The sequence below is a fragment of the Echeneis naucrates genome, chromosome 8, assembly GCF_900963305.1.
Source record: "Echeneis naucrates chromosome 8, fEcheNa1.1, whole genome shotgun sequence".
In the NCBI taxonomy this organism is placed as follows: domain Eukaryota; kingdom Metazoa; phylum Chordata; class Actinopteri; order Carangiformes; family Echeneidae; genus Echeneis; species Echeneis naucrates.
This window is the reverse complement of record NC_042518.1, coordinates 18363453-18387682: the sequence shown is the minus strand read 5'-3', so window position 1 is coordinate 18387682 and position 24230 is coordinate 18363453. Positions and strand designations below refer to the sequence as shown.

Genomic DNA, 24230 nt, shown 5'->3' with positions numbered 1-24230 from the left:
GAATACTCCCTCTTTGTTTACTTTAAAGCCGTCCTTAAAAAAGTTTCCAAGACCTCTGATATACATATAGCTTCCAAAAAGTGTCCGTTACCTGCACCGTTTTCCTTCATTGTATGATTATTTCTGCTCTCATCTGCACAGACTTATGGTATCATAAGCAGATGTGCTTACGTGCTCAGTCTCAGTTTATGGATGGTTATTGTTGCTTAAAAGCTTATGGTTGTTAAGCACCTTTGAGTGTTTTCTGTGATTTACACTGAACTGTGAAGGTTGCTACATCCACTTCACATGCTATGTATCACAAAATAATCTTTCTGTTTCATTCCTCTGCCTCCTATCCTGTTGGGTCAGTTTTAAGTGTCTTCCTTTTATTGATCTCCCTTTTTCACACTATGGCCTTTCCCTCTGAATGTAATCATAATCCCATCTAATCAGATTCCTTCTATTGCTGCTTTTGCCAAATTATTTGCTCTCACATTTCCCAAAACACCTGAATGTGGTGGAATGTGATATTTTAAACCTTCTCTAATTATTCTTCATTTATTTGACTTCATGAAATAAATTCTGATAACCTGTGTCTGGGCCTGCTGTATACTCACTGCATTACTGCAAATGAGCTGATCAATCCATTCTAAGGCCAGCAATATGGGATATTATCAATCAAAATTAAGATGTCAATCCCATTTGATAGCTATGCACAACTGTAGACCCTCTTACATTTGTTTTTGAACCCTTTAATTCATCTACATACTGTATATATTATGTACCACCCCAGTGTGTAAATGTTCCAATGCAAATGCTTCACAAAAAAGCTCACCATTTGGACCTAAAGGGCCTCTGAAGGGCCTGGAGAGCCATAATGTCTTTTTTGCTGGCCTTCTTGACACATCATAAATGTGTGTAACAATAAGAGCTGTTTTTCCAAAAAGAGTTCCTACATCTCCAGACTCAGTGATGGATGTATCATTGCCTAATGTACTACAACCGGAAATAAAAGAATCCCTCTGAAGAACATCCTCCAAAACAACACCTGAAGTAGAGCATAGATTTATTAGGTAAAGAATGGGACTGACATTATTCTTATTTTTTGTAATAGAAATCTGATAGGGTAGCAAGATGGTATAGTGGTTAGTGCTGTTGCCACACAATAAGAAGATTACGGGTTTGGTTTCCAGGCCTTTTAGAGCAGATTTTGTAATTTCTTCCTGTGCTTGCATGGGTCCTCCCACCATCCAAAGGCATGCAAGTTTAGGTGGATTGGTGACTGTAAATTACCCATAGGTCTATCTGTCTCTGAATGTCGGTCCTGTGATGGACTGGCAAGCTGTCCAGGATGTACCTTATCCAATGTGAGCTGGGATTGGCTCCAGCACCCCTTGCGACCCAGAAGTGGATAAGTAGTAGAAGATGAATGAATGAATGAAATTTGATAAGATTTGACGAAATTTTAACAAAGACAAAATCATTTTCTTAGCATTAAACTAATATTATTTATCTTAACAATGACTGGGTGTTGCAGGCCCACTCTAGATACTTAAGGTTTTGAAAAAGAGCAATCAAAGAATGCATTTATCAGTAGTCAGTTTTAACTGCCAAAGGTTATGCCTACAAGAAATAAACAATAATTATGTATTTGGACTGAACATTTTATTCTGTACTTTTCCAGAAATTCTGTACAATACCAATATTTTCATGACTTGGAAATGATCACATCTTTTCCAAACCCTGCCTTTACAGAGCCACAGGAAGAACCCTGCTCTAAGCAAAAACACAAGCAAACAGGCATATGACCTCATTACTTACACTTCATTAAGTATGCGGCAATGAACATTTTGGAAACCACATTGACTCTGGTATGAGCTGCTTCTTATATCAACATTCTCTAACTTAATAAAAGAAAGATAAAGGAACACCCTATATTAGAAATGCAATTTGACTGTTAGTGAACTGACTTCTGCCAGAGGGCCCTGGGTCTCACAAAACATTACTCTTTTTGTCTACAAGATAGAGACTGGGTGGCAGTGGAAGGCATAAAAAAACCACTACAAGCTCAACAGTCATTAACCTACCCACTTTAAGAGATTTTTTTTTTCACTTACTTAAACTTGAAGGAACAGTTAGCAAACCTTTGGAAAGCACTGCTATTTTTTGTAATATTCAAATTAGTTTTCTGATGGAGTTAGTTGAGAAAATTCCAGTTTGCAGTTATGCCCATGATATAAAGCTGTACTGGACAACCTAAACGAAAAGACTCACTTCGTTTGTGAAGTTTAGCTTGCTTTAGTATCCAGTTTAGCTTCAGTACAAGTGGAATGATGACTGTAGATTTCTCATAAGTGACCAATGATTGACAGCCACTATGTGCAGGTGGAAATGATTACAGAAACCAACACCAGTTTCAATGAACAGAGATGAAGATCTGAGTACTCAATTAGGACACATTGAATGCCTCCATGCTCTCAATGATTTCTTCACTGAAGACCCCACAAGCCTTGATCATTCCTTATTGTGTTCAGTCTGTCCAGTGTTGTCCAGTGATGAAACTAGATCAAATAAACAGTTGGTTGTGGAAAACAGACCAATCAAGACAGTATTTTCAGATTTCCCTGCTGCCTATTTGTGCCATTTTGTGAAACCAAGCTTGATCCATCCTGACATCTACTGGTTAAAAGGACATTCCTGCAATTACTGCCACAGTTACGACATTTGGGTTTATTTTCAACAAATGGTAAATCACAACTTATAGTGTTATGTAAAAAAATTGCCTTCTGTGTGTACATCTGTTTGGATTCTTTGGTCAGGTGCAGAGTTAACTGCCTTGTGAACAAGTGGAAAATGCACCCTCAACTGTTTCAGTTTCCCCCAAGTCCAGAAGAATCGTGCTACAGTAAGGGATTGTTTGGTTTGTATTGTGGTAACGCACAGGAGTCAGCAACAATGCACCCTACAGACTGCATATTAGGATCAATTTGAGCATTACATTGAGAAAACAACATAGTAAAAGAGTATAAAGGAGGATGTCAATGGAACTGACATAATGGCTCTAATGGCTTCCTCTCTGCTAAACAGATGAACTGTCAGTGGAACTGTACTATTACAACTGAAAGCTAAGCAGAACTTCTTTTACAATACACAGGAATTTGTATTTAGAAATGAGAGATACTGATTATTTTTTTTAATTTGTATGGTTGTGAGGACAGCTAAGGCCCAGTCTTATGTGTGTTTTCACCCTGATCATGGAGGAAGAGGCACCCAGCCTCAGCTAACCTTTCTCCAACTTCGTCCAACTACCTGCCATGATGACAGGTCGCGTCTTTCTCATTCCTCCAACTAGAGCTACTCTGATGAACAACATCAGCTTTGAGTGCTCCAAGCAACTCAGCCAAAAGTCGCTTCACTTTGCCTGCCTCACCTCAAAGTCAAAGTGAGCTCTCCCAACTGTGTTTCCTTGGAGGACAAGAGTATCAAAAAGAAAGCCAAGGCATAACAGCTACTTTAGGGTACTACTGCTTGTACTTGTAATGTGAAACATTTAAAAAGTAATATTTGCTGATTAATCTTAAATCCATCAGGCATTTGGGGAACCATCATAAGTTCAAAAATCAAACATGGCAGTTTTTTTGGTAGCTATAAAATAGCACGAATATGCTGATTCAAGTTGAATTTGCCAGCATTTGACTGGTAGTTGTTTTTCTGAAAGTCAAGAGAGTCCTACAATTTCTTCTCTCCAACAGAGAGGACTCAAAAAGAACAGAAGCTTGATTCTAAATGCAAACCTGTTACTAAAGCCTCAAACAGTGGCTTTGTGTCCTGTTCTCTGATTTTCTTCTTCCACTGCAATCAAAACAAAATGAAATGTCCCTTGTCATTAATTTGGAAGTTTTGAGTCCAGCACCATCCAGACAGTCAGGGATGGGAGCTGCCCTGGCTGTCAGGGTCTGTCCCTGAGGAGCTGGTGTCAGAGTCTGAATCATCATTGTTGTGGTCATCCTCCGCCACACTTTTCTCCCGTATTCGTCCGTGGGTTGCGCTGAGGCGAGCCAACAAGCCTTGGTAGTCAAATCGACCACGCTTTTCACCGAATGGATCCTGGGTCAAAAAGATAGAAAACAGATGAATGAAACAGGTTTTAGCGCATACAATGAGGGGCCAAGCATTCATGTGTCATACATCATTTTAAAATAAACCAATGATTTTCTTTCAGACAAGGGTTAGTTAAACTCTTGACTAAAGACACATTATAATAAAATGGCTGCACATTGACTTTTGATTAAGTACTAAATGGTGGTGGCCAGTGCACTCTTCTTTGCTGCAGTGTGCTGGGGAAGCAACCTCTCAGACAAAAACTCCAAGCAACTGGACAAGATTGTAGAAGAAGCAGGCTCAGTGCTAGGCAGGAGATAAGACACACTAAGAGCTGTGGTGGAGAGAGGCACACTAAACAAAATGATAGCTATATGGACACCAGCAGACACCCTCTCCAGAGCCTCCTGGAACAACAGAGGAGCAGTTGCAGCAGTAGGCTCTTCTCATCGTACTGCAGAACAGAGAGGTTCAGGAGTTCCTTCGTACCCACAGCTATTAGAATATTCAATTCCTACTGCTGACTGGATCATGTTTTTTTTTTTTTTTTTTTTAAATATCTTTATTTTTATTTTGATGAGCTCCTAACTAGGTGAATTTCCCCCTGGGAATCAATAAAGTTATATCTATCTATGTAAATTTAAAATATTGATAAGCTGGATATATAGAACCACATTTGACTAACACCCATCAAGGCACAGTATGAATAGTATTTCATAACGGAAAATAGAGAATGACAATCTGTTGGACTAAGCCTGATCCAGCTGATTAATAATAAAGCTGAAGCGACAGCCTAAAGGCTCAAGGTGTACACTGAACATATTAAATGAATTGAACTGGACAAATCACAAGGCAGCAGAGCCAATGCTCGGTATTATATTTTATTACTTTCTACATTTTGTGTTTTCACCTATGTTTATACCTCATTCTGTTCTTTTTAGCTATCCTCAAACAATGAGCAAGGTCTTTTAGCAGATGGTGAACTGCAGTGGGAGCACTGGAGTATTAGGTGCAACAACTGTGTAATGAGCCTTCTACGTTGGCACTCAAAGGAAATTTTGCAGAAATCATTAAGGGAGCTGAAACATCAATGTCAGATTAAGCACTCTGAATTTTTGCTTAAAAAAAAAAAAAGAAAAAAAGAACAAGTCTATTAAACTGGAAGCAAAAGTCCAATAATGTTGGTTGTAAAATTCTTTTTTCCTATTTTCACTGTTGAACTGAAAAATAATGAAAATAGTCAGCTGTGGTGGGGGTAAAGGTTCATCCAGCCATTAACCTCATCCCTTAATGTTTCTTTTTTTCTGATTAATTCAGAATAGTGGAATTATTATTAATGTGATAGACTGGTGACCTCTTGTACCCTGCCCTCTCCTGGAGCATTGGCTGGGACTGGTTCCAGCTCCCCCCGAGACCCAGAAATGGATAAGCAGTATAAAATGAGCGGGTGAGTAAGTGATTATTATTTATAGTAGAATTATTAAATAATGATATAGTTTAATAATACATATTTTTAGTACGTTTATTGTCTGCTTCATTTTGAGATAGCCATGTTTGCTACAGGTGTCACGGTAACAAACAATTTAATGTAATACAAGGCAATGTTGAAAAACCAACATGGCTGATGGCCAGTTTTCATCCACAGTGGGTTGCCACCTCTTGCGGTCTTTGTCCTTGTTAACACAGTTACAGGTTTAACATTAACCAAACTTTGTATTGTTTCTATGTGTCTTAAAAAACCCTTTATATTCTCATGAAGCATAAACTTATAACTTGTAAATAATAAATTGTGGTCACCTGCATGTTCTGTCCCTGTAAATGAAGTCTTTCTTTGCAGACTCCTTCGTAGAAATCATAGTATTCAAGAAAGGATTTCTCCATCACACTCCTGAAAACATATAAAGCACAACAATTAGCTGATACGCTGAAAGAGGAGAATAGGGAGTTGAAAAGAAGAGGAGAAAAAACAAGAGGATGAATAGAACATATTCCTCTCACCACAGAGCCTCAGGACAGGGGACTTTTCCTTCCAGCATGTCACACACTGCCACCCTCATGGTTTCATGGCGGATACACTCATTGTAGTTTTTACTGTCTCCTGGGTGGCGCTCCTGGTATACACACATAGCAAAGCCTTCGAATCAAAGTACATTCACAAACAAAAGAAGAGCTGCAATCTATACTGATGATAAAGGAGAATTTGTTCTGGCTACAAAATGCTTGTCAACTCATACAGAATCATTCTAATGGAATCATCAAATTATTAATAATATTATTGGTCATGATTAATGAGAAAGTTTTCAGTTTATTACATGGCAGATGTGAGCTGTCAAAGACACCAACCTGTGACCAAACTACAAAAGAGTGTGCATTGCCGTACAACTCCTATTCTAACATTTCATCCAATTAAGCCAAAATAGTAGAGGTGCTGTTAAACTCCAACTGGGTATTATGTACATGAGAATGATATATACAGATACAACATCATCTATTCATATTGATAACACTTTTGGCTGGAGCATTCACGAGGGGGGTCTCTTCTCTGACAAAGAATGTATTTTTTGCATTGATTCAGGTTTTTGGTGTGGATCTTAACTTTATGTTATTGTTTGACCATGCAGTATTGGAGAGCATTAGCAGATACAGTATAACAAACTGGTATGGTAACAAACTGTCATGAAAATCATGGGGGTTAAGGAACACCCATCTATCCAAACAAGTGCGCTGTCTACTATCAGACAGGTGCAGAAAATAATGTCCAATACAGCTTGTACTCTCCACTCACGAGTTCCAGCTGTTACCCTCTGGCAAGAGATTCGGAGGCGCCAGAGGTAGGCTGAACTGTTATAAATAAGTATTCTTTTCTAAAATGGCGTATGTTAACCTGTTGCAATGTAAAGATAGTGCAGTTAGATATGAATTTTAGTGTCAGGTAAACTGTTATTTATACGAAGGAAAAGAATGAACAAGTTGTTAGCAACACTGAACTAATGAAGCTGGACATATTTCAATCCAGTTATGAACATTTATTGCAATGAAAACTGCAACAACAGAGTTCTACTGATACTATATACCATATACTGACATATGGTATAGCAGCTGTTTGCTTTCAGGAAGAAAATTTTATTTTGGATGACACATGATGCGTAAGATACAAGTCATGATTTAGATATTCAGCAAGTTTTTCATTTTAAAAACAATCACTGCACTTAGTCATATTGTGATTTTAATAGCATTTTGGTAAATTATACCCCTGTGGTTTTTGCCCTAAAAACTCCTCTTGGTCCTCTTTCTAAATGTCTTTCTAAATCTTAAGCTCAGGGCTTTAACATTTATGGTAGAAAACTTACTGAAAATGTAATGGGAGTCTTCACTTTTTTTGGCCTAATTTGCCTTTCTGATGAGGACACACAGAACACACACACATACATAGAGTACCTGTTCAAACCCAGGTTCATTGTGATAGGGGTTCTCTGTCATCAGAGACTGGATGGAAATGAGGACAGAGGAGATACTCTGGGCGGGACTCCATGCTGGGCCTGTCCATGTCCTATGAATACACACATAAAATAGTAGTTAAGAGTCTAGATAATTCGGAAGAGAAAGACCTGTGAAACAAACTACTTCTTTCTCAAGATACCCAACTTTCCTGGCGAGACCAATACAAACAATAGAAGGAGTAAACCCTGACTCACCCAAGGATGCTGAGGCACACCTTGCCGTTGCGGTAGAAGTTAGGGTTGAAGCGAACGGTGTTGTGTCCCGTAGTGATGAGTTTAACTCGGGGTGGGTGGATAGGGTAGTCTGGGGGACAGCGGAACAGGAAGAGAAAGAAGCCACCCTCATATGGTGTGTCAAAAGGCCCTGTAATTAGGGCATGAATCTGCATGGGTAAAAAGGAAAAGAAACAAGTTATGAAGGAGGGCAAAGAAGTTGTATTAAAAAGGTATGAAAGAAGATAAAAGGGACAAACAGATAATGGAGAAGAAAAATCAATGCCCACACTGAGAGGGTCAAACGTCCAAATAAGACAAAAGTAAAAGATCCATACAGTATAAAAGGTAAAATTCCAAATGTTCTTTGATTATAAAGCAGGTGTAATACAGTCAAGTATCAAACACAAAAAACTTAATTAAGAGTTGACACACTGGAGATCACTATGATATTGTGCAACATACTCATATTCACAGATACTGAAAATAATGTATACATTATTTGATCATGCATATTAACTAGGGGCTTCAGAATAGTGGCTTTAGCGATGGTTACAATTTTCATCATTAATTAATCTTTTTAGCCTCAAGGACCTTGGAAACCTGGGCAACACTACTTCAATCCTTTCTTAAGGACCATTCACAGGCCTTTTCTAGGAGCTCTCACATGCAAATCTCAATCTTCACTGGACAATGGAGTTTGCTCTGTTGTCATGGTAATTAGCAGTCGACTCATGTATCAGGGGGATATTTGCCATTTTTTAGTATATCGGCATCAGCCAATATCTGTGCTAGTAGCGGCCATTGGGTGACCCTGACCTCTAAACATTGGCATTGAAAAGCCCGTATTGGTCGATCTCTAATGGAAATAGTTAATTTTTGTGACCTAAGTATGAGCTGCTTTCTAAGCTGCTTAGAATTACACTTAATTTAGACTGAATCTTAGATTGTGGGCACTTACATGTATCTGGGTGTTCACCTGAATGGAATGATTACACCATCACAATTCACTTAAAAGGGACTGTCATGCCTCTGCTGAGGAAACACGGGTCTTTTGGAGTTGCCTGAGCACACTTGTTGATCTTTCATGACTAGTGGCATATATTGGCATTAATCATTTTCAATGCTGTGGTTTGCTGGGACAGTTGAATCTCCACGGCTGACAGGAAAAGACTCAACACCCTGGCAAGGTGGCCAGATCTTGTCTGAGACACTCCTTCGACCCAGTGGAGATGGGGGTGACAGGAGAATGACGGCTGAACTGTTTCATAAATTCTGTACTAGGCAATATTCCTTGTCTGCAGCGGTCTTTCTATTGAATGTTAGGTTGTAACTGGCAGCAGCTGATAGTGTTAGAAGCTGTGCTAATGTAAACTCTGGTTCTCTGTACTAACAAAGTTTAGGTGGCAATATGGAAGTAGTGCCAATCATTATGGCTTGTTTGGAAACATCCACATGTTCAGTCAGACCCTGACTCGGTTAAGGAACCTGCTATGAGATTATGTGACGTAACAACCAGTGATGGGAATAATAGTGTATAAATAACGGCATTACTTTTTTCAGTAACGAGCACTAACACTGTTACCGTTACTGCCAAAAAATGTGGTGCATTACTTTAATTGAAGCTGTTTTTTTCATGAGACCATCTAGATGACTAAGCAGAGAGGCAAAGACTTAGTAGAGTTAAATTTCATGGTGAGCCAATCGGAGGTCGGTGTGGGCGGGTGTTGCTTACAGAAATTCGAAAGCACCCATAGTCGGACACACAACAAATGACACAAGTGAGTCATCCAACAAGAAACCGTAATGGCGAGCCAAAACAATCCAAAAGTAGTCTTCTCTAGATGGAAGTACAGCCATTACTTTTCCCTCCAAGAAATTAAAGGAACAAATGTAATCGTGAAATGCACATTATGCCCTGGACAAAAGTGTCTCTCCACGTCAGTGTCAAGTAATTCAAACGTACTCAAACATCTTAAAATTGAACATGCACATGTATTTTCTCACATGGAAGCTCTGTTAAAGAGGGGTGAAGGTGGGGTCCAAATTCCGACACATTTGAGCATTTAAAAATTTACTTGAAAGTAACAACAGTTACTTTTTGGGAGAATTAACTAGTAACTGTAAGCAATTACTTTTTTAAAGTAACTAACCCAACACTGGTAACAGCACATTAAGTTCAATTAGCATATTTCTTTTGTTTATGTCAGGTTGTAACTGGCAGTGGTTGACAGTTTTAGTAATACCAACAGTGGACCTCCATTTGCCAAGGTTTCAGGTTTAATTTGCCCTTCCCTCACCCTTGATTTCATGAGATTAATTTCTTAGTTATGTTACCTATGAATCCCTGACAGTCTGAATCTATTTTATGAAACTGTAATCAGTTCACTTCAGTTGAAGGTGGAAACACTTGGTCAACATGTTGACTGCATACTTTCATCATGATACTGTAATATATTAAAAACATCATATAGATGGTCACAAGATTAAAAACTTGATTTAATTAGGAGATGCTCTTAAATATGTTTCTGTATATAGTATTATATCCTATTATTTTAATGCAAATTGCTAGTAATTGTTAGTAATATTATTAATCCCTAAGAGAAATCCTGCTTCTTTTGTATTTCTTCTGTGATATCCCCTTAGTTGCTATCAACTAGAAATTCACCCACGTCTAGGATTAATAAGGTAATAAGGACTACCTCACCATATGAACAAATGGAAGTTACCAGTCCAAGTTCATACAGAAGTTGCACCAACCTGTTGCAACATTTATCTGATCCTTAAGGAATTCATTTAGATATGTTGTTTCTTACTTGCTCTTGTTTTTTTTTTTTTTGCCTGGACCATTATAAACAAAGATTGGCAAGAAAGTGCAGCTTGGAACCATGAAGGGGTTTAAATTTTGTCAGGATAGGCAATATTATAGTTATAGATGGTGCAAATTCTTTTGCAGGCAGGACATTTTACCTTAGTCATGCAAATTGCTAGTAATTGTTAGTAATATTATTAATCCCTAAGAGAAATCCTGCTTCTTTTGTATTTCTTCTGTGATATCCCCTTAGTTGCTATCAACTAGAAATTCACCCACTTCTAGGATTAATAAGGTAATAAGGACTACCTCACCATATGAACAAATGGAAGTTACCAGTCCAAGTTCATACAGAAGTTGCACCAACCTATTCCAACCTGTTTTGCCTGGACCATTATAAACAAAGATTGGCAAGAAAGTGCAGCTCGGAACCATGAAGGGGTTTAAATTTTGTCAGGATAGGCAATATTACAGTTATAGATGGCGCAAATTCTTTTGCATGCAAGACATTTTACCTTAGTCATGTCCTGAGGATCAGGGACTACAAACATCCCTGGTGGAGGTTCCTTGTAGATTGACATGATATCCCTGTAGAAACAGACAGAGCAGGGTGAAGACAGTTGAGCTTCTTCAAAAGGAACATGATTGTAGAAATGGACAGGATAAAACCTTTCCAAATACTGCGACAGTTCTTATGAAGAACTGACTAGATGCCTTTGGAATAAATTGCTCCTTTAATAATTTATTAGTTATAAAATAACTGAGCAATAGCTTTTTACTCAAATTAGAGTTAGAAATTACGTTAGAATGAATGATGAGTTAAAAATTAAAAATAAAAATGAACAATACGATCCTTACGTTGCTTGTTCATTACTATAACAAATAAATAAATGCAAAGTTTTACAAAACTTTGCTGTGATTAAAACTCCTCAAAAGTTTCCAGTGAGGACACTGACTTTCTGCGAAGCTTTCACTTTCGCTTTTATTCACCCATGTTAAGTTTAAGACATCTGCTCTTCTGAAGAACGAAATAATTTTGTTCAAAATCTGTTTTGCTGGTTGAATTTAGTTTGATTACCTCTTTATCCTCAGGATGCACTGCTGGGAGGCTTTCTCGTTGTCCCAGTCCGTACTAAGCGTCGGGTCCCAGGAAGTAGCGTGAATCTGGGACAGGAGGCCTGCTCCTGCCACACCGACCACCCCGCTGACCCCCAGACCAATGCCGGAGATTGGAGAGGAGGCGTGTACGGTAGGAGACACTGCCACGACCGGTGGCGACGTGCCAGGGGTAAAAGTATTCCCGAAACCGGCAGGAGTAGCACTAAGAGCAGACACAGGGGCCAGCACAGCGGGTAGGCCACTCTGCGCTGCCGCCGCGGGAGCAGGGGAGGCCGGGCTGGAGCTGGAGTGAACACCGGTGACTGTTGAGTTCCCCCCAGTAAGAGAGTTGGCCAGAGTCGGCAGGAGCGTAGCTCCGCTGCCTTGTCCGGTAACGCCTAAACCAAGGGCCCCGCCGCTGGTCTCCTCTCCGGAGCTGTTTGCCATGTTTCGGATGCTAGCAAGCTAGAGCAAAACCGTTGGTGTTGACTACTTTACAATGCTAACTGTTTACTGAGGTTAGCTGTGTTGACAGTTTCGTGCGGAGTTACCTCTGCTTATTTTAGTTGTCCAGCGGGATCAGAGAGCAGCCGCACGGTGTAGAGGCGAACAGACAGACGAGGCCAGAAAACAAGCCATTTCTTCCCACGAAATGGCTATTTGTCGTTGGCTTAACTGTGTTTTCCCCGGGCCCCCCAAAAGTAAGAAGACCTCGGTCAAATGACCTGGTCTGTCCTACTTCAGCTTACCAGTCCGTTCGCCACTCGATTCTTATCGGTCAAAATGAAGATAACGTCAGAGTAGTTTTTTTTTTTTTAAAGCGAGCACATCCCCAACAGCCCATTTACACAAAGCCAACTTCAGGATCTGATTTCCCAATAATCAAGCTACACTGAAACGACAAGACACAGCGACATCCGGAGGGAACTTTCAAAGTAAAATTCTATCTTGACTTGTTGGCATGTTTCAATGCCACTTGAATAAATTGATGAATGAATAAACGACAAGAAGGTCGCCGGGGCTCTTTCTTGGCAGGCTACTCATGTTCTCCCCGTGCTTGCGTGGGTTTCCTATGGGTACCCCGTTTCTTTCTTTCTTTTGCACTTACTGGCGGATTGCAAATATCTATTAAGTGCATACCGCCACTTACTGTACAAGAGTGTGTACCCATATGTATACTGCTCATTCCCATAGTCTGCCTATCAACCTTGTGCTATAGATGAAAACGCCTTGCTAACAGCTCTTACTGCTCCCTCTGTCCCCAACAGTCCTACCAGGCTCCACTCTCATTGCCCCCTGAAACAGCTCAGTTTCTGAACGATGCTTGACAGAATGCATCTCTCTAATGTATCATTGTTCTTTTCCCCCCAATATATACACTTTGTTTCATTTAGTCCTGTGTGTCCCACTTCTCTTTCTTTCCTTATAGTTCTATCAGAATTCAGAATTTTTTTTTTTTTTTTTTTTTTTACACAGGCTTCTTCCTTTCTGATCCCCTTCCCATCTTTTCTGCCATGTTTCCATTCCTTTCTTCTTAATTATGGCTTTCCTTTACCTACCCCAAAAGGGATTCGGATTCTTTTATTCTATCCAGCCCTTTTTCTAGCTGATCAGCAATCTCATTCCCTTTTACCCCTTCATGTGCTGGCACCTGACAAAACTGTACATCAACACCCCCCTGTGAAGTCTGAACAAAAGACAAGAAGGCCTGACACTCAGTCTCCGCACTAATTTATCCCAAATGAGTTCTACTGGGTTGAGGTCAGGACTCCGTACAGGCCAGCCAAGTTCATCCACACCAAACTCTCTCATCCATGTCTTTATGGACCTTGCTTGCACTGATACACAGTCATGTTGGAACAGGAAGGGGCCATCCCCAAGCTGTTCCCACAAAGGTGTCTGAAATCTCTTTGTGTGGTATGTAAGGGACTGAGAGCCTGGCCTTCTTGTCCAACATCAGTGTGCAACCTCACAAATGTGCTGCTGGAAGAATGGTCAAGAATTACCGTAATTAAACCCTATGGATTAAGAATGGGATGTCATATGTGAGCCAAGGCAGGTGATCAAATACATTTGGCAACATAATGTATCTTAATAATAATAATAATGTGTATTAATAATACACTTGTATGTTTCAAGGGAGACTCAGTGGCAGCCCACAGCACATTACCAGGATCATCCACCAGCACCTCTACATCTACAGATGCTATTATCACTTCTGCAAATGCACAACCAGTTGATCCTGCTTATTGGCCAGCACACTTATCAAATGCAGATCGGGTTGAATTTGTGGATCAAGGGCCTTTTCAGGTTGTGTCAGATTTCGCTTTCCCCAAGACAGATGGAAGAAGGTTACATAATAGTCTGTCCTACCAGTCACTTGCAAATGGAGACAAGGCACCAGGAAGTTAGCTTGTATATTCAAAGCACAACAACTCAGTGTTTTGTTTTGCTTGTAAACCTTCTAGTGCTCAAGATATACAACTGACTACAGAGGGTGATTGGCTTAATATTAATGTTTCTCCCAAGAGTCATGACAACAACCCAGTACATACAAAGTCAATGGTTAAATCTTGGGAACATCTGAGGATGGGCATGACACCTGATCAGCAGGAACTGACTGTACTCGACACTGTGCGGAAAAGATGGCACAATGTCCTCACATGTCTCTTTGGTATTACACTTCACTTGCCTCAAGAAATCTGGCTTTTAGGGGCTCTTCACAACATCTTCATGACCTAGATAATGGCTACTTTTTGAAGGAAGTTGAGGTGCTTGCAAAAAAGATAAAATATGAGAGAGTGTGGGAGTTGAGGAAACTGCTGACCTTAACCTATCAAATGTCATACTGGACAAACATGTAGAGCTGCAAATTCCCTTTGACAATTGCAGAGGACAAGCCTATGACAATGGGGCAAACATGAGAGCCAAGGTGTACAAGCAAGACTGCTCAGTAAAAACCCAAGGGCCCTGTTTGTAACTTGTGGAGCACATACCATGAATCTCGTCATAGAAGATTCAAGTCCTCCAAAGATGCTTTAGGTTATTTCAGCTATGTGCAGAAGCTGTTTACTTTATTCTCAGGAGAGACGCAGCAATGGAGCATCTTGACTAAGAATGTCAATTTGACACTGAAGTCCTGGAGTGATGTTGGAAGGGAAAGCAGATTTCTGAGTATTGCAGCTGTCAGACATCACACAAAAGAAATCCAGGATGCTCTCCTTGAGGTTAGACAAACTGTAAATTACTCAGCTGCTAAAGTAGAGCTGCTGAAAATTGGCAGCTGAAAATATGGCCCAAGTCAAAAGGGACCTGATGGAAGACAAGGCTATATCTAATAAAGTAAGATGCCTGGTCACAGAGGTGGCCAAATTAGGCACACTATCTTCATTGCACACTCTCTAAATTTAATAGTGAAAAAAAATAAAAAAATAAAAAATAATGTGATCAAATAGCCACACCCACAGATATACAGAACAAAACATGGCAGATAGTTTATTTCAGATCAAGCACCATGGCTAAAGAGAAGCTGGCTCAAGTGCAGCACCAGATGGGAAAACCACTGCTAAAACTCATTAATGAGGTGCCAACACCACAGAGCAGCAAATACCACATGCTGGCAAGAATCAGTGACCAAGAGGAGCCAGTGTGGGTATCTCTGGCCTCCTTAAAAACAGATATCATTACACCTACTTCTGAAGACTATGAAATCATATATAAACACTCAATGTGCCTGATCCTTTCAATATACAGTCATGGAAAAAAGTATTAGACCACCCTTGTTTTCTTCAATTTCTTGTTTATTTTAATGCCTGGTATTACTAAAGGCATATTACCTGAAGAATACCATGCACACAACTAAAATGCAGCTGATTACTAAATACTTTATGTCCTATTTGAAATGCTTAAGGTGAATTGTATTCCCAGGGTATATATGAGGCCATTTCATACCATCAGCAGCACTGCACATGCAAAGGCCTGGAGTGGTTTCCTGCTTACATTCAAGCTGTGGCGCAACTCAGAAGTTGTCAGCTCTCACATAATGCCTAAAACAAAATAATTATGTGAAACCACAAAGGCAGCCATCTTGGCACTGCTGGAAATTGGCATGGGTGGGAGACAGGTAACCAAAAAACTGAAGATCTCCAAGACACCCGTTCATTACACCAAGAAATAACAAGCCGAACATGGTACTACCAAATTGCTAGCTGGTCGAGGCGGCACGGCGACAAGATGACCGTGCACTCATCCGTTCCTGTGTCAGGAATCGTTGTCAGACCTCCAGAGACCTTAAAAATGAGTGGGGACTGTCAAGACAAGTGACTTGCTTGGCAAGGACAGTTCAAAACCGACTTCTTGAAGCTGGTCTGAAGTCACACAGGGTATGGAAGAAGCCCTACATCAATGAAAGGCAGCAGCAGGCCCGGTTACTCTTTGCTAGGGATCACAAGGATTGGACCGTTGATGACTGGGCTAAGGTTCTCTACAGTGATGAATCCAATTTTGAGTTGATGCCCACTCCAGCCAACTTACTGCTTAGGAGGAAGCCTGGAGAAGCCTAGAAACCAGACTGTCTTTCCCCTACAGTAAAACATGGGGTTGGATCAGTAATGATCTGGGGTTGTTTCAGTATGGGTGGCACTGGGCAAATGCAATTGTGTGAAGGACGAATGAACCACGTCATGTACAGGGCTACTCTTGAAAACAGTCTTCCATCAGCTGGAAAACTCTTTCCTGCCTCGAACGGCTGGATTTTCCAACAAGACAATGCCCCTTGCGACACGACAAGGTCAGTTAAAGCCTGGATGGAGAACCAGAACATTCAAACCATGCCTTGGCCTGCTCAATCACCAGATCTGAATCCAATGGAAAACCTGTGGAAAATCATCAAACTCAAAATGGAAAACCACAAGCCCAAAAACAAAGTAAATTTGTTTGAATTTGTGCAACAGGAATGGGCCGCTGTGACAGCAGAACAATGTCAGAAGCTGGTGGAGAGCATGCCAAGACGTATGGCTGCAGTCATCAAAAACAATGGTAATGCAATCAAGTACTAACTCCTGTGTGTATCATGTGACTAAAAGAGGCAGAAAAAAAAACCATAGAATGCCTAAAAGCACTGTTTTTGGCAGTACAATGCCATAGCTATTGATGCTAGAACTTAAGTGATTTGGTTATTATCAAGAATGGCTAGATATCAGCTCTTAAATTAAATGTAACTCTTATGAGCTATTTTTGTTATTATATTTGTCCAAAGCAAATGTACCCTTAGTTGTACCAGGCATTAAAATGAGCAAGAAATTGAAGAAAACAAGGGTCTAATAATTTTTTCCATGACTGTAGCAACAGGAGAGCTGTCTGAAGAAATTAGAGTCTCAAGAGGATCAAAGGTCATACCATGATGATCCCATCAAAGGCTGTGGGAACAAGATCAGAACTAAAACAATCTGGATCGTCATCACAACATTTATCATCAGAAACCAGGTCAGTTATGTCATGCATTGTATTGTCATTTTCTTGAAAGTCATGTCATTTGTGATTAATGACAAAGAAATATTGTATTGTTTTCTTAGATATTCTATGGCAGCAGCTGGATATGGGCATTTTTGAAAGGGGAAGGAATTGCAATGCAACTGCACAAGAAGTCCAGCAAAAACTATCAGAAAGCAACATATATATTGGAATACTGGCAGAATCAAGCACACATGAATTGCACTTTAACAAACTTTGCTTTGAAATGTTTATGCACACTCACCTCGTCTGTTGAACTGGTTTCAGAGTCAAAATTGCCTCAGCCCCAACATGCTAAAAAAAACTTTTCTTTATAAATAAAAATATATAAGTCCTTTCTTCCCCCCTAGAGCTTCAGTTTGAGGGACACAAACAAACTGCAGCTCAACAATGAAAAGCAAGAGTTTCAAAAATGGACTTGCATCAGTCCAATTAGTGCATGCATCTTATTTGCATATTATATTTTCTTTTAGCAACAGTACAACTTCAAGTAATGTAACTATCAGATTGTGATGTGTATATGATAGCTGGTGATATTCCCAATAATGATCAGGACAAGCGTAGGAATAACAATAGAAATGTCTGCTGCCACTGTTAGGACCTTCAGCTCTACTGCTTACAGAAAAGTCAGTTATAACCTATGTTTGCTACGTAAAATTTGCTGCAAAAGTTGTAACAATACTTGTGTCAGTTTCAACAGCAAATCATTAAATCATGAACGCACTGAAAAGCTCCACCTCTACTAGGGAAACTTATGCTTTTGGGAAATCCTGGAAAGTTGCATTGCTTGTTGCTGGTGACATGTAGAAACTATGTTTTACTATTTTTGGTGTTTCCTTCAAAAGGTCTCCATTTTGGAGTATCATATTCATGTGATATACTGGTAGTTTTACCTATCAGATCATCTTTGACAGTTGAACTTTGTATCTCTCTTTCACATTGTAACCTGCACTTTCTGGTTTAAGTTCTAAGTCATTACAACAGAGACCAGTCTGACATTTTCAGTGTCACAGTGGAAATCTTAGTAGTGAAAATCCAGGAATCTTATGTGTAAGGATATACCTCTCAGTGTGTCAACATGCCCACTCTGTCCCATTAGACTGCCTCTGGTGAAACCGTCTCCATCTTCAGTGTTTGTGTTTAGTCCCTTCATGTTTTGAATCAGTCCCTCTAACTGGCTTTTTCAAATCAGTTTCCAGTCTGCTTTCAACATGACATTCTTCTTGCTACCTGTATAATGGGGACACATTTTGAAAGTCGGAGAGATGATATTGGCATGAAGTGGCATGAAATCCAATATGGAGCTTCTCAGGTTGTATGAGTTTCAGGAAAGATCCACCAACACTGCACTCATCGTTGAGTTAGCTCATCTCTCTACAGGATGTGCAGAGGCTGGTTGCCCAGTATGATTAACCACCCACGCACCTCAAAACAACTACTGAATTTCTTCACTCATGAAGACGGCCAATGTCAGAGGAAGCTGTCATTTCACTTTCTGTGAAAGTTCAAGTTAAATTTCTGGTATCAAGTACATTTACCTCCTCGCCATTATTATTCAGAGAAGGAAAAAGCATCAATAAAATTGGTTAAAAGAAACGTTAGTTTGAAGAACTCTGATCAGTTATGCAACATTAAACTAGTTTCTTTGTTGGGTGTTGCTCCTTTTGACTTTCATATTGTGAGGACAATATCTAGGACATTTAACAACCATCCATTTCCAGAGAGAGTAAATCACTACCACCATTTAGTTATCCCAACATTTTATTTTGGACACATTTCAACCGAAGTGAGGTCTAACAAAACTCCAGGAAAAAAAAAAAAGCCCCCCCCCCCCCCAAAAAAAAAAATAAAAAAAAAAAATAAAAATGTAGGTAGAAGTTTGTCAACCTCAGATGTTTAATATTTCTTCTACGGATTGGAATGGCCTAACAGCTAGTTCAAAGTTCTCATCCTGGAATTCCCCCCCTAATGGTAGAAGGAAGGGAATGAAAAAACGCACAAAGATGGGAGAGTGACCGGGAAGGAGGGACAGTAGGTATGGTTGTATTTCCAAGTTTACATGGCAAACAGAATGAGGAACGCCACCATCAAACAGAACAGACCCATAGCCTCAGACAGGGCAAAACCCAGGATAGCATAAGAGAAGAGCTGCTGCTTCAGGGAAGGGTTCCTGTGGAGGGAGAACACAGAGGCACAAGTCAATTATTCACTTAGTTGTCAGTTCATGACCCCAAGCTAAAACTAACTATATACAGTTTACTTATTGTGTTTCTGCATTTTATTGCTGTTGAGCCACATGTAACAGCATTTAGTTATGTTTAGTGCGAACTAAATGCTGTTGGTGTGAAAGGACTGTTCGATTGTTTTATTTTTATCTTCAGACCAGACGTGGGCATTGTGTGGCCTGCATGCCAGACAATCATTAAAGGCTAAACCTTTGTCTTATGAAGCAAATCTTTAGCGTCATATGTTAAACAGTGCAGTTTTTCCTTGACATCATTGCTCGGAAGTAGCGATCATGCAGGCCACACAACGGCCACATCTGCTTTAGATACTACAACTGACAGATTTCCTTTAAACACAGATAGCGCAGCTTGCAAGCCACATGCAGCTTGTGTTATTGATAACAATATGGTAACAGCCAATATTTTTTTTTTCCCCAAATGTGCTACATAAATATTCAGTGAACACTGCACTACAAACATCTGCATTATACTTCTGTGTCAAACCTAGCGACGCAGCGCGCTAATGGCATTGTTTACAACACGGTCACACTTGGCGACTTCACTGCAGCGCTGCTTGCCAGTGTGAGATGCAGGTGTAAAATTGGTCGATTTCTAATTAAAAAAAAAAAAAAAGGGCCAAAACTGGACAGACAGACACACAGCGTTGTAACAAATAATGAGGATAAAGAGTCTGAGGAAGCAACACACACACACGCACGCCGAAGAGGGGATGAGCAGTCATACGTCAGGTGTTCCGAGCAAAAACCTTGTGGCTCTCCCCTTGACTTTGCTCTTCCAATGTTGCTCTTGTGAAAGAAAATAGTGATGATCACTGCTTTAACACCTCAAAGAGGGGGCATTAGGTTCTTGCTGGATGGCTCAGTTAGCGTACAACTCAAGCAAAAAGAATGAATAAGGTATACATTTACAACAGTTTTCCCTACTGTCATATTGAGGACACTGTTCTTGAACAATAACTTGGTTCCAAATGCGATTGAATGCTACATCAGCTGTATTGGTCTTCAACATGCCATGGACAATTTAATCTACTGATGGATACTCAGTTTGACATACACTATGGTTTGAGTGCACAGCCTCAGATAAGTGGAGACCATTTCAAAAGAAATCATTGTCACATGCAAAGTTCAAGGCAATATCGTCAGATGGGTCACAGAAGTCATGGTACCAATTTTACCTGGCATAACCGATGATAAGGCTGCCAAACACTGTTCCTATTCCAGCTCCTGAGCCAGCTACACCCACTGTAGCAGCACCAGCACCAATGAACTTGGCAGCAGTGTCAATGTCTTGCGAGACAGGGCTTGTCTGGAAGGAGCGAGTGGAGACTACAGACTGGCAGAATGGCAGCAAGGCCTAGGAGGGGGAAGTAAAGAAAAAAAATATACCATTAATTATCTTTGGCAATGCAATCAGCCATATTGAAAATTCATTATGTTCTAAGCAGACATTAGCGTAAATCTGCTGACTTTAGTTCATTTAAATTTATCCAATGTCAACACAATATTGAATTAAAAATACCTATGACCAAAAAAAAAAAAAGTTCAAGATGCAAGAGTAGTCCATGCAGTGTTGTGAAATCCAATGAATCTTGTTGAGGAAAACCATGCAATCAAAGGGTCTGAGATTAAAAAGCCTTGTCATTTAAGTGAAAGCTAATAGTCCTTAGTGTATGTGCAATTTAGAGATTGAAAAATTATATCATTGAGGTATTCATTCCAAACCTATGTAAGCCTGTCTAGAGGTCAGCTGTCTCGGTTTGATGTGGGCAATGCGACTACATGAATACAATGAAACACGCTTTCATTGAGGACATTTAACATTCTCAATTTCTACAACAGCAGAACGTGAGATGTTTGATCGAGTACTGAGAGTCAGTGTCACCACTCTCCTCCCCACATGCCTGTATTAATCATTCACATGTAAGGAAAGCAGAAGAAGGGGTGGGGGAAGATGTTGAAGTGAGGGAAAAAACCAAAACAAACAAAAACACCTGACCTGCTGCTCCACTGTGGCTTCAGGTCTGTTGAAGAGGGAGATTGATACTGGCCGGGCAAGGACTCTGGACCCCCCACGCAGCTGCACAGACAAAATCATTACAACCATGGGAACACGCAATATACTTCTGTTGTAGAGGGCAAGAGAAGGCCCCAAACTACTTTCTACAGAAAATGTAAGTCTGTCAGTGAATAAAAGGCAGCACGTAGTCAATTAAAAGAAATTATCAACAATTAGAAATGAAGCAAATCACACAAACATTTCATAATCACAGCACTCAAATCTTTAAAGCCAGATCAGCAATGCGGCATATGAAGCCAAAGAGGGAAATAAAAAGGATTATATTCATTATAGCTTTATGCTGTTCTTCAAAATTGTTTATCCAATGTCACAGATGAGGAAATACGATATGCAATATTTGTTCTATTTAGTTGGACCATCTCTATAGCAGAGATATGACTGAGTTTCTTAAAATGTGATCGAAATTGTAGCAGTGTAAACTGGAAAAATGCTTTGTTTGGTAAATTCTTGCCTGGGACAATGTCCATGAAACCCAACCATAGACCTGCATTATGATAAAACCCGTGCTCTGGTCATCTGTTGGACATTATTATGGAACATTTGCCTCCAGCACCCCCAAGAATGAGACGTGCAACATACTGCATGGTCAGCTAGCTAAATGTCACAAGCTATGCAAAGATCACAAAAAGCATGAACCAAGTGAATGCTATCCACTGACACCCATAACAATTAAACGTACAGCGTCCTTCAAATCAACCAATAGTAACATTTGTTTGGAGAATTACGTCCGACGTACCACAGCTGGAGAAGTGACAAACTTGGCGCAGGCATACATGGCTGGAACCTGGAGGGGGGGGGGGGGGGTACAGGCAATGTTAATCAGTGTTTTCATACAACAGGCAGCATTCAGTGACCTGGTAAGAGCTCTGGTTCTAAAAGTGCAAGTGCCACCTTAGAGAGAGGTGGAAATAGATTATGATTACAAACCAAAGATAGAAATCTAGCATTCATGACAGTGAACCTGTGACACTAGAACAAATTGTTATACACAACTACATTGGAGATCAACTTTTTAAGTATATGCTTAGGAAAACAATATCTCCCCACACTTAAGGAGAGAGTGACTTGTAGATTGTAAGTCAGGCAATTTTTCCAGGTATTCAAACAAATAAGCCAGTCAGATGAAATCTGCAGCCGCATGCTACAGTAGCATCTTTAGTGCTATTCACATTTACTGCTACATTACACTGTGGCAAAGGATTACTGGATTACTTAAGGGTCAAAGTACCCACATGTCCATGTATGCAAATCTTAAGTGCATTAAGTTGTTCACCCCCCCCCCCCAAAAAAAAAGATAATTAACAAAACAAAAATCAACAATGGCGACCCATTGGTCACAGAGGCGCTGGGGGATGACAAAATTTAGCAAAAAGGTTGATCAAGGAGGAGTTCAACAATAATCAGTCGCTGTAAGCCGGTCCAGCGAGGGGTTACAACATTAGCTGACTATTGGGAGGATCAGCGCCAGAAAAACCGTTGTGTCAAAGTGTCAACGAGCTGCTGAATGAGGAGCTTTACCTGCCTTTGACAAGACGCCATTAGCTAAAGTCCAGAGGACATTTGTGGTTAGAGGTTTCACCTGCACCGAGATGTGGTGCCCAGTAAATGCCAACATCGTGTAGAAACGAAGTCTACATAATTTGTTCAACACCACAAATGAGGCGAGATTGGATGGCTGCTACCGGTTCAGGCGAGCATTTGTACCGTGATACAAAGGGGGGGGGGGGCGCCGGAGCTAAGCTAAGTTGCTAAGCTAAATCCCAGCTTTGAAGGTCAAAAATGAGCCAGAGACGGTCGCATGGGCCTCGGAAAGCAGGCACGGTGCACTCGTGTTAAATCAGGAGTATATATACATGGGTATGGCATAATGACAAGGCGGCAGTGCATGTGTAAGATATGTCCTTGCAGTAGCAGACTTGTTCACAAAACGTTAGGCCTAGGCTGTCAGACATTTTCCATCCCACCGCCTGTCAGCCGAGCTTGGCCGCGTTGCGTCCAGTATGTGACAACCGGGTAGGAATGGCTGTGCCACATCAGCGGCTGTCAGCAGCACTGTGTGTAACACTGTGTGTTACTACAGCTTAAATCTGTCTGCGGTGAAACAGGGAGCACACATCTTTGTCACCCAATGAGTCACTCCTAAGAACCAAGTCATTGAATGACTGACAAAGCTGACTAGCTTTCGAATGGTAGCAATGACTAGCTTACCAAGCGTCTGCAGACAGCTACTACAGAGAAGTTAAATTTCAAATAAGTTTGGCTTTTTAAAGCATTCCGAAGTGTTCTGAGACAAGCCTGGAAGGGAAACAACCTCAAACATTACCGGTTTGTTAGGACTTTCGGAGGGTCCGGGAGTAGCTGAGCTTGGACACAACAGCAGTCAATGAATGTTGGATAAGGTAGGTGGTCACCTTGTAATTTATAAGCTCAGCGTCTACGTCCTTACAGGGCTATTGGTCAGAAAGAGCCCTCCTCATTCATAATTGGCCCATAAGTTTTACATGCTACATCCCCCAGCCTATTGCTTAGAGCTTTACTTAGTCAATCTGTTTATGATTGGGCGCTAGCTTTCTAAAAGTCGGACTAAGAAACTTCCTTTCATTTCATTGGCCAGTAATGCCGGGAAAGTCGCGTTTACGATGAGCGACCTTTCAAACTACATCCAGTGTCCTCTGTAGCTATTGGCGTATT

The 24230-nt window shown here is 40.4% G+C and overlaps 2 protein-coding genes and 1 long non-coding RNA gene across 3 annotated transcripts; 1 reads left to right on the top strand and 2 right to left on the bottom strand.

The window, feature by feature from the left end:
* Positions 1 to 1619: 1619 nt before the first annotated feature.
* ube2z (ubiquitin-conjugating enzyme E2Z) lies at positions 1620 to 12573 on the bottom strand. Its single transcript, XM_029508490.1, has 8 exons — positions 12258 to 12573; positions 11687 to 12171; positions 11124 to 11196; positions 7779 to 7966; positions 7522 to 7633; positions 6082 to 6194; positions 5881 to 5971; positions 1620 to 4089 (listed from the first exon to the last, which is right to left on the bottom strand). The coding sequence occupies exons 2-8, from the start codon at positions 12151 to 12153 to the stop codon at positions 3907 to 3909; spliced, it is 1227 nt and encodes a 408-aa protein (XP_029364350.1). The 5' UTR covers positions 12154 to 12171; positions 12258 to 12573; the 3' UTR covers positions 1620 to 3906.
* Positions 12574 to 12819: 246 nt separating this feature from the next.
* On the top strand, positions 12820 to 18740 carry LOC115047514 (uncharacterized). Its single transcript, XR_003841014.1, has 3 exons — positions 12820 to 16743; positions 17050 to 17190; positions 17280 to 18740. It is a non-coding gene; the product is annotated as an uncharacterized LOC115047514 (long non-coding RNA).
* Positions 18741 to 19033: 293 nt separating this feature from the next.
* On the bottom strand, positions 19034 to 23982 carry atp5mc1 (ATP synthase membrane subunit c locus 1). The gene is made up of 5 exons (XM_029507867.1): positions 23863 to 23982; positions 22276 to 22323; positions 21459 to 21539; positions 20638 to 20816; positions 19034 to 19387 (listed from the first exon to the last, which is right to left on the bottom strand). The coding sequence occupies exons 2-5, from the start codon at positions 22312 to 22314 to the stop codon at positions 19273 to 19275; spliced, it is 414 nt and encodes a 137-aa protein (XP_029363727.1). The 5' UTR covers positions 22315 to 22323; positions 23863 to 23982; the 3' UTR covers positions 19034 to 19272.
* Positions 23983 to 24230: the final 248 nt, after the last annotated feature.

Excerpts from the sequence above, each read along its gene's own strand:
- ube2z (XM_029508490.1), bottom strand. The coding sequence starts at position 12,153 with ATGGCAAACAGCTCCGGAGAGGAGACCAGCGGCGGGGCCCTTGGTTTA. Across the intron at positions 7,634-7,778 it reads GTGTGCCTCAGCATCCTTGG|GACATGGACAGGCCCAGCAT; the intron begins GTGAGTCAGGGT and ends GTGTATTCATAG. Across the intron at positions 5,972-6,081 it reads CCCTGTCCTGAGGCTCTGTG|GAGTGTGATGGAGAAATCCT; the intron begins GTGAGAGGAATA and ends ATATGTTTTCAG.
- atp5mc1 (XM_029507867.1), bottom strand. The coding sequence starts at position 22,314 with ATGTATGCCTGCGCCAAGTTTGTCACTTCTCCAGCTGTG. Across the intron at positions 21,540-22,275 it reads TTGTCACTTCTCCAGCTGTG|CTGCGTGGGGGGTCCAGAGT; the intron begins GTACGTCGGACG and ends TTGTCTGTGCAG. Across the intron at positions 19,388-20,637 it reads CTTATCATCGGTTATGCCAG|GAACCCTTCCCTGAAGCAGC; the intron begins GTAAAATTGGTA and ends CTCCCTCCACAG.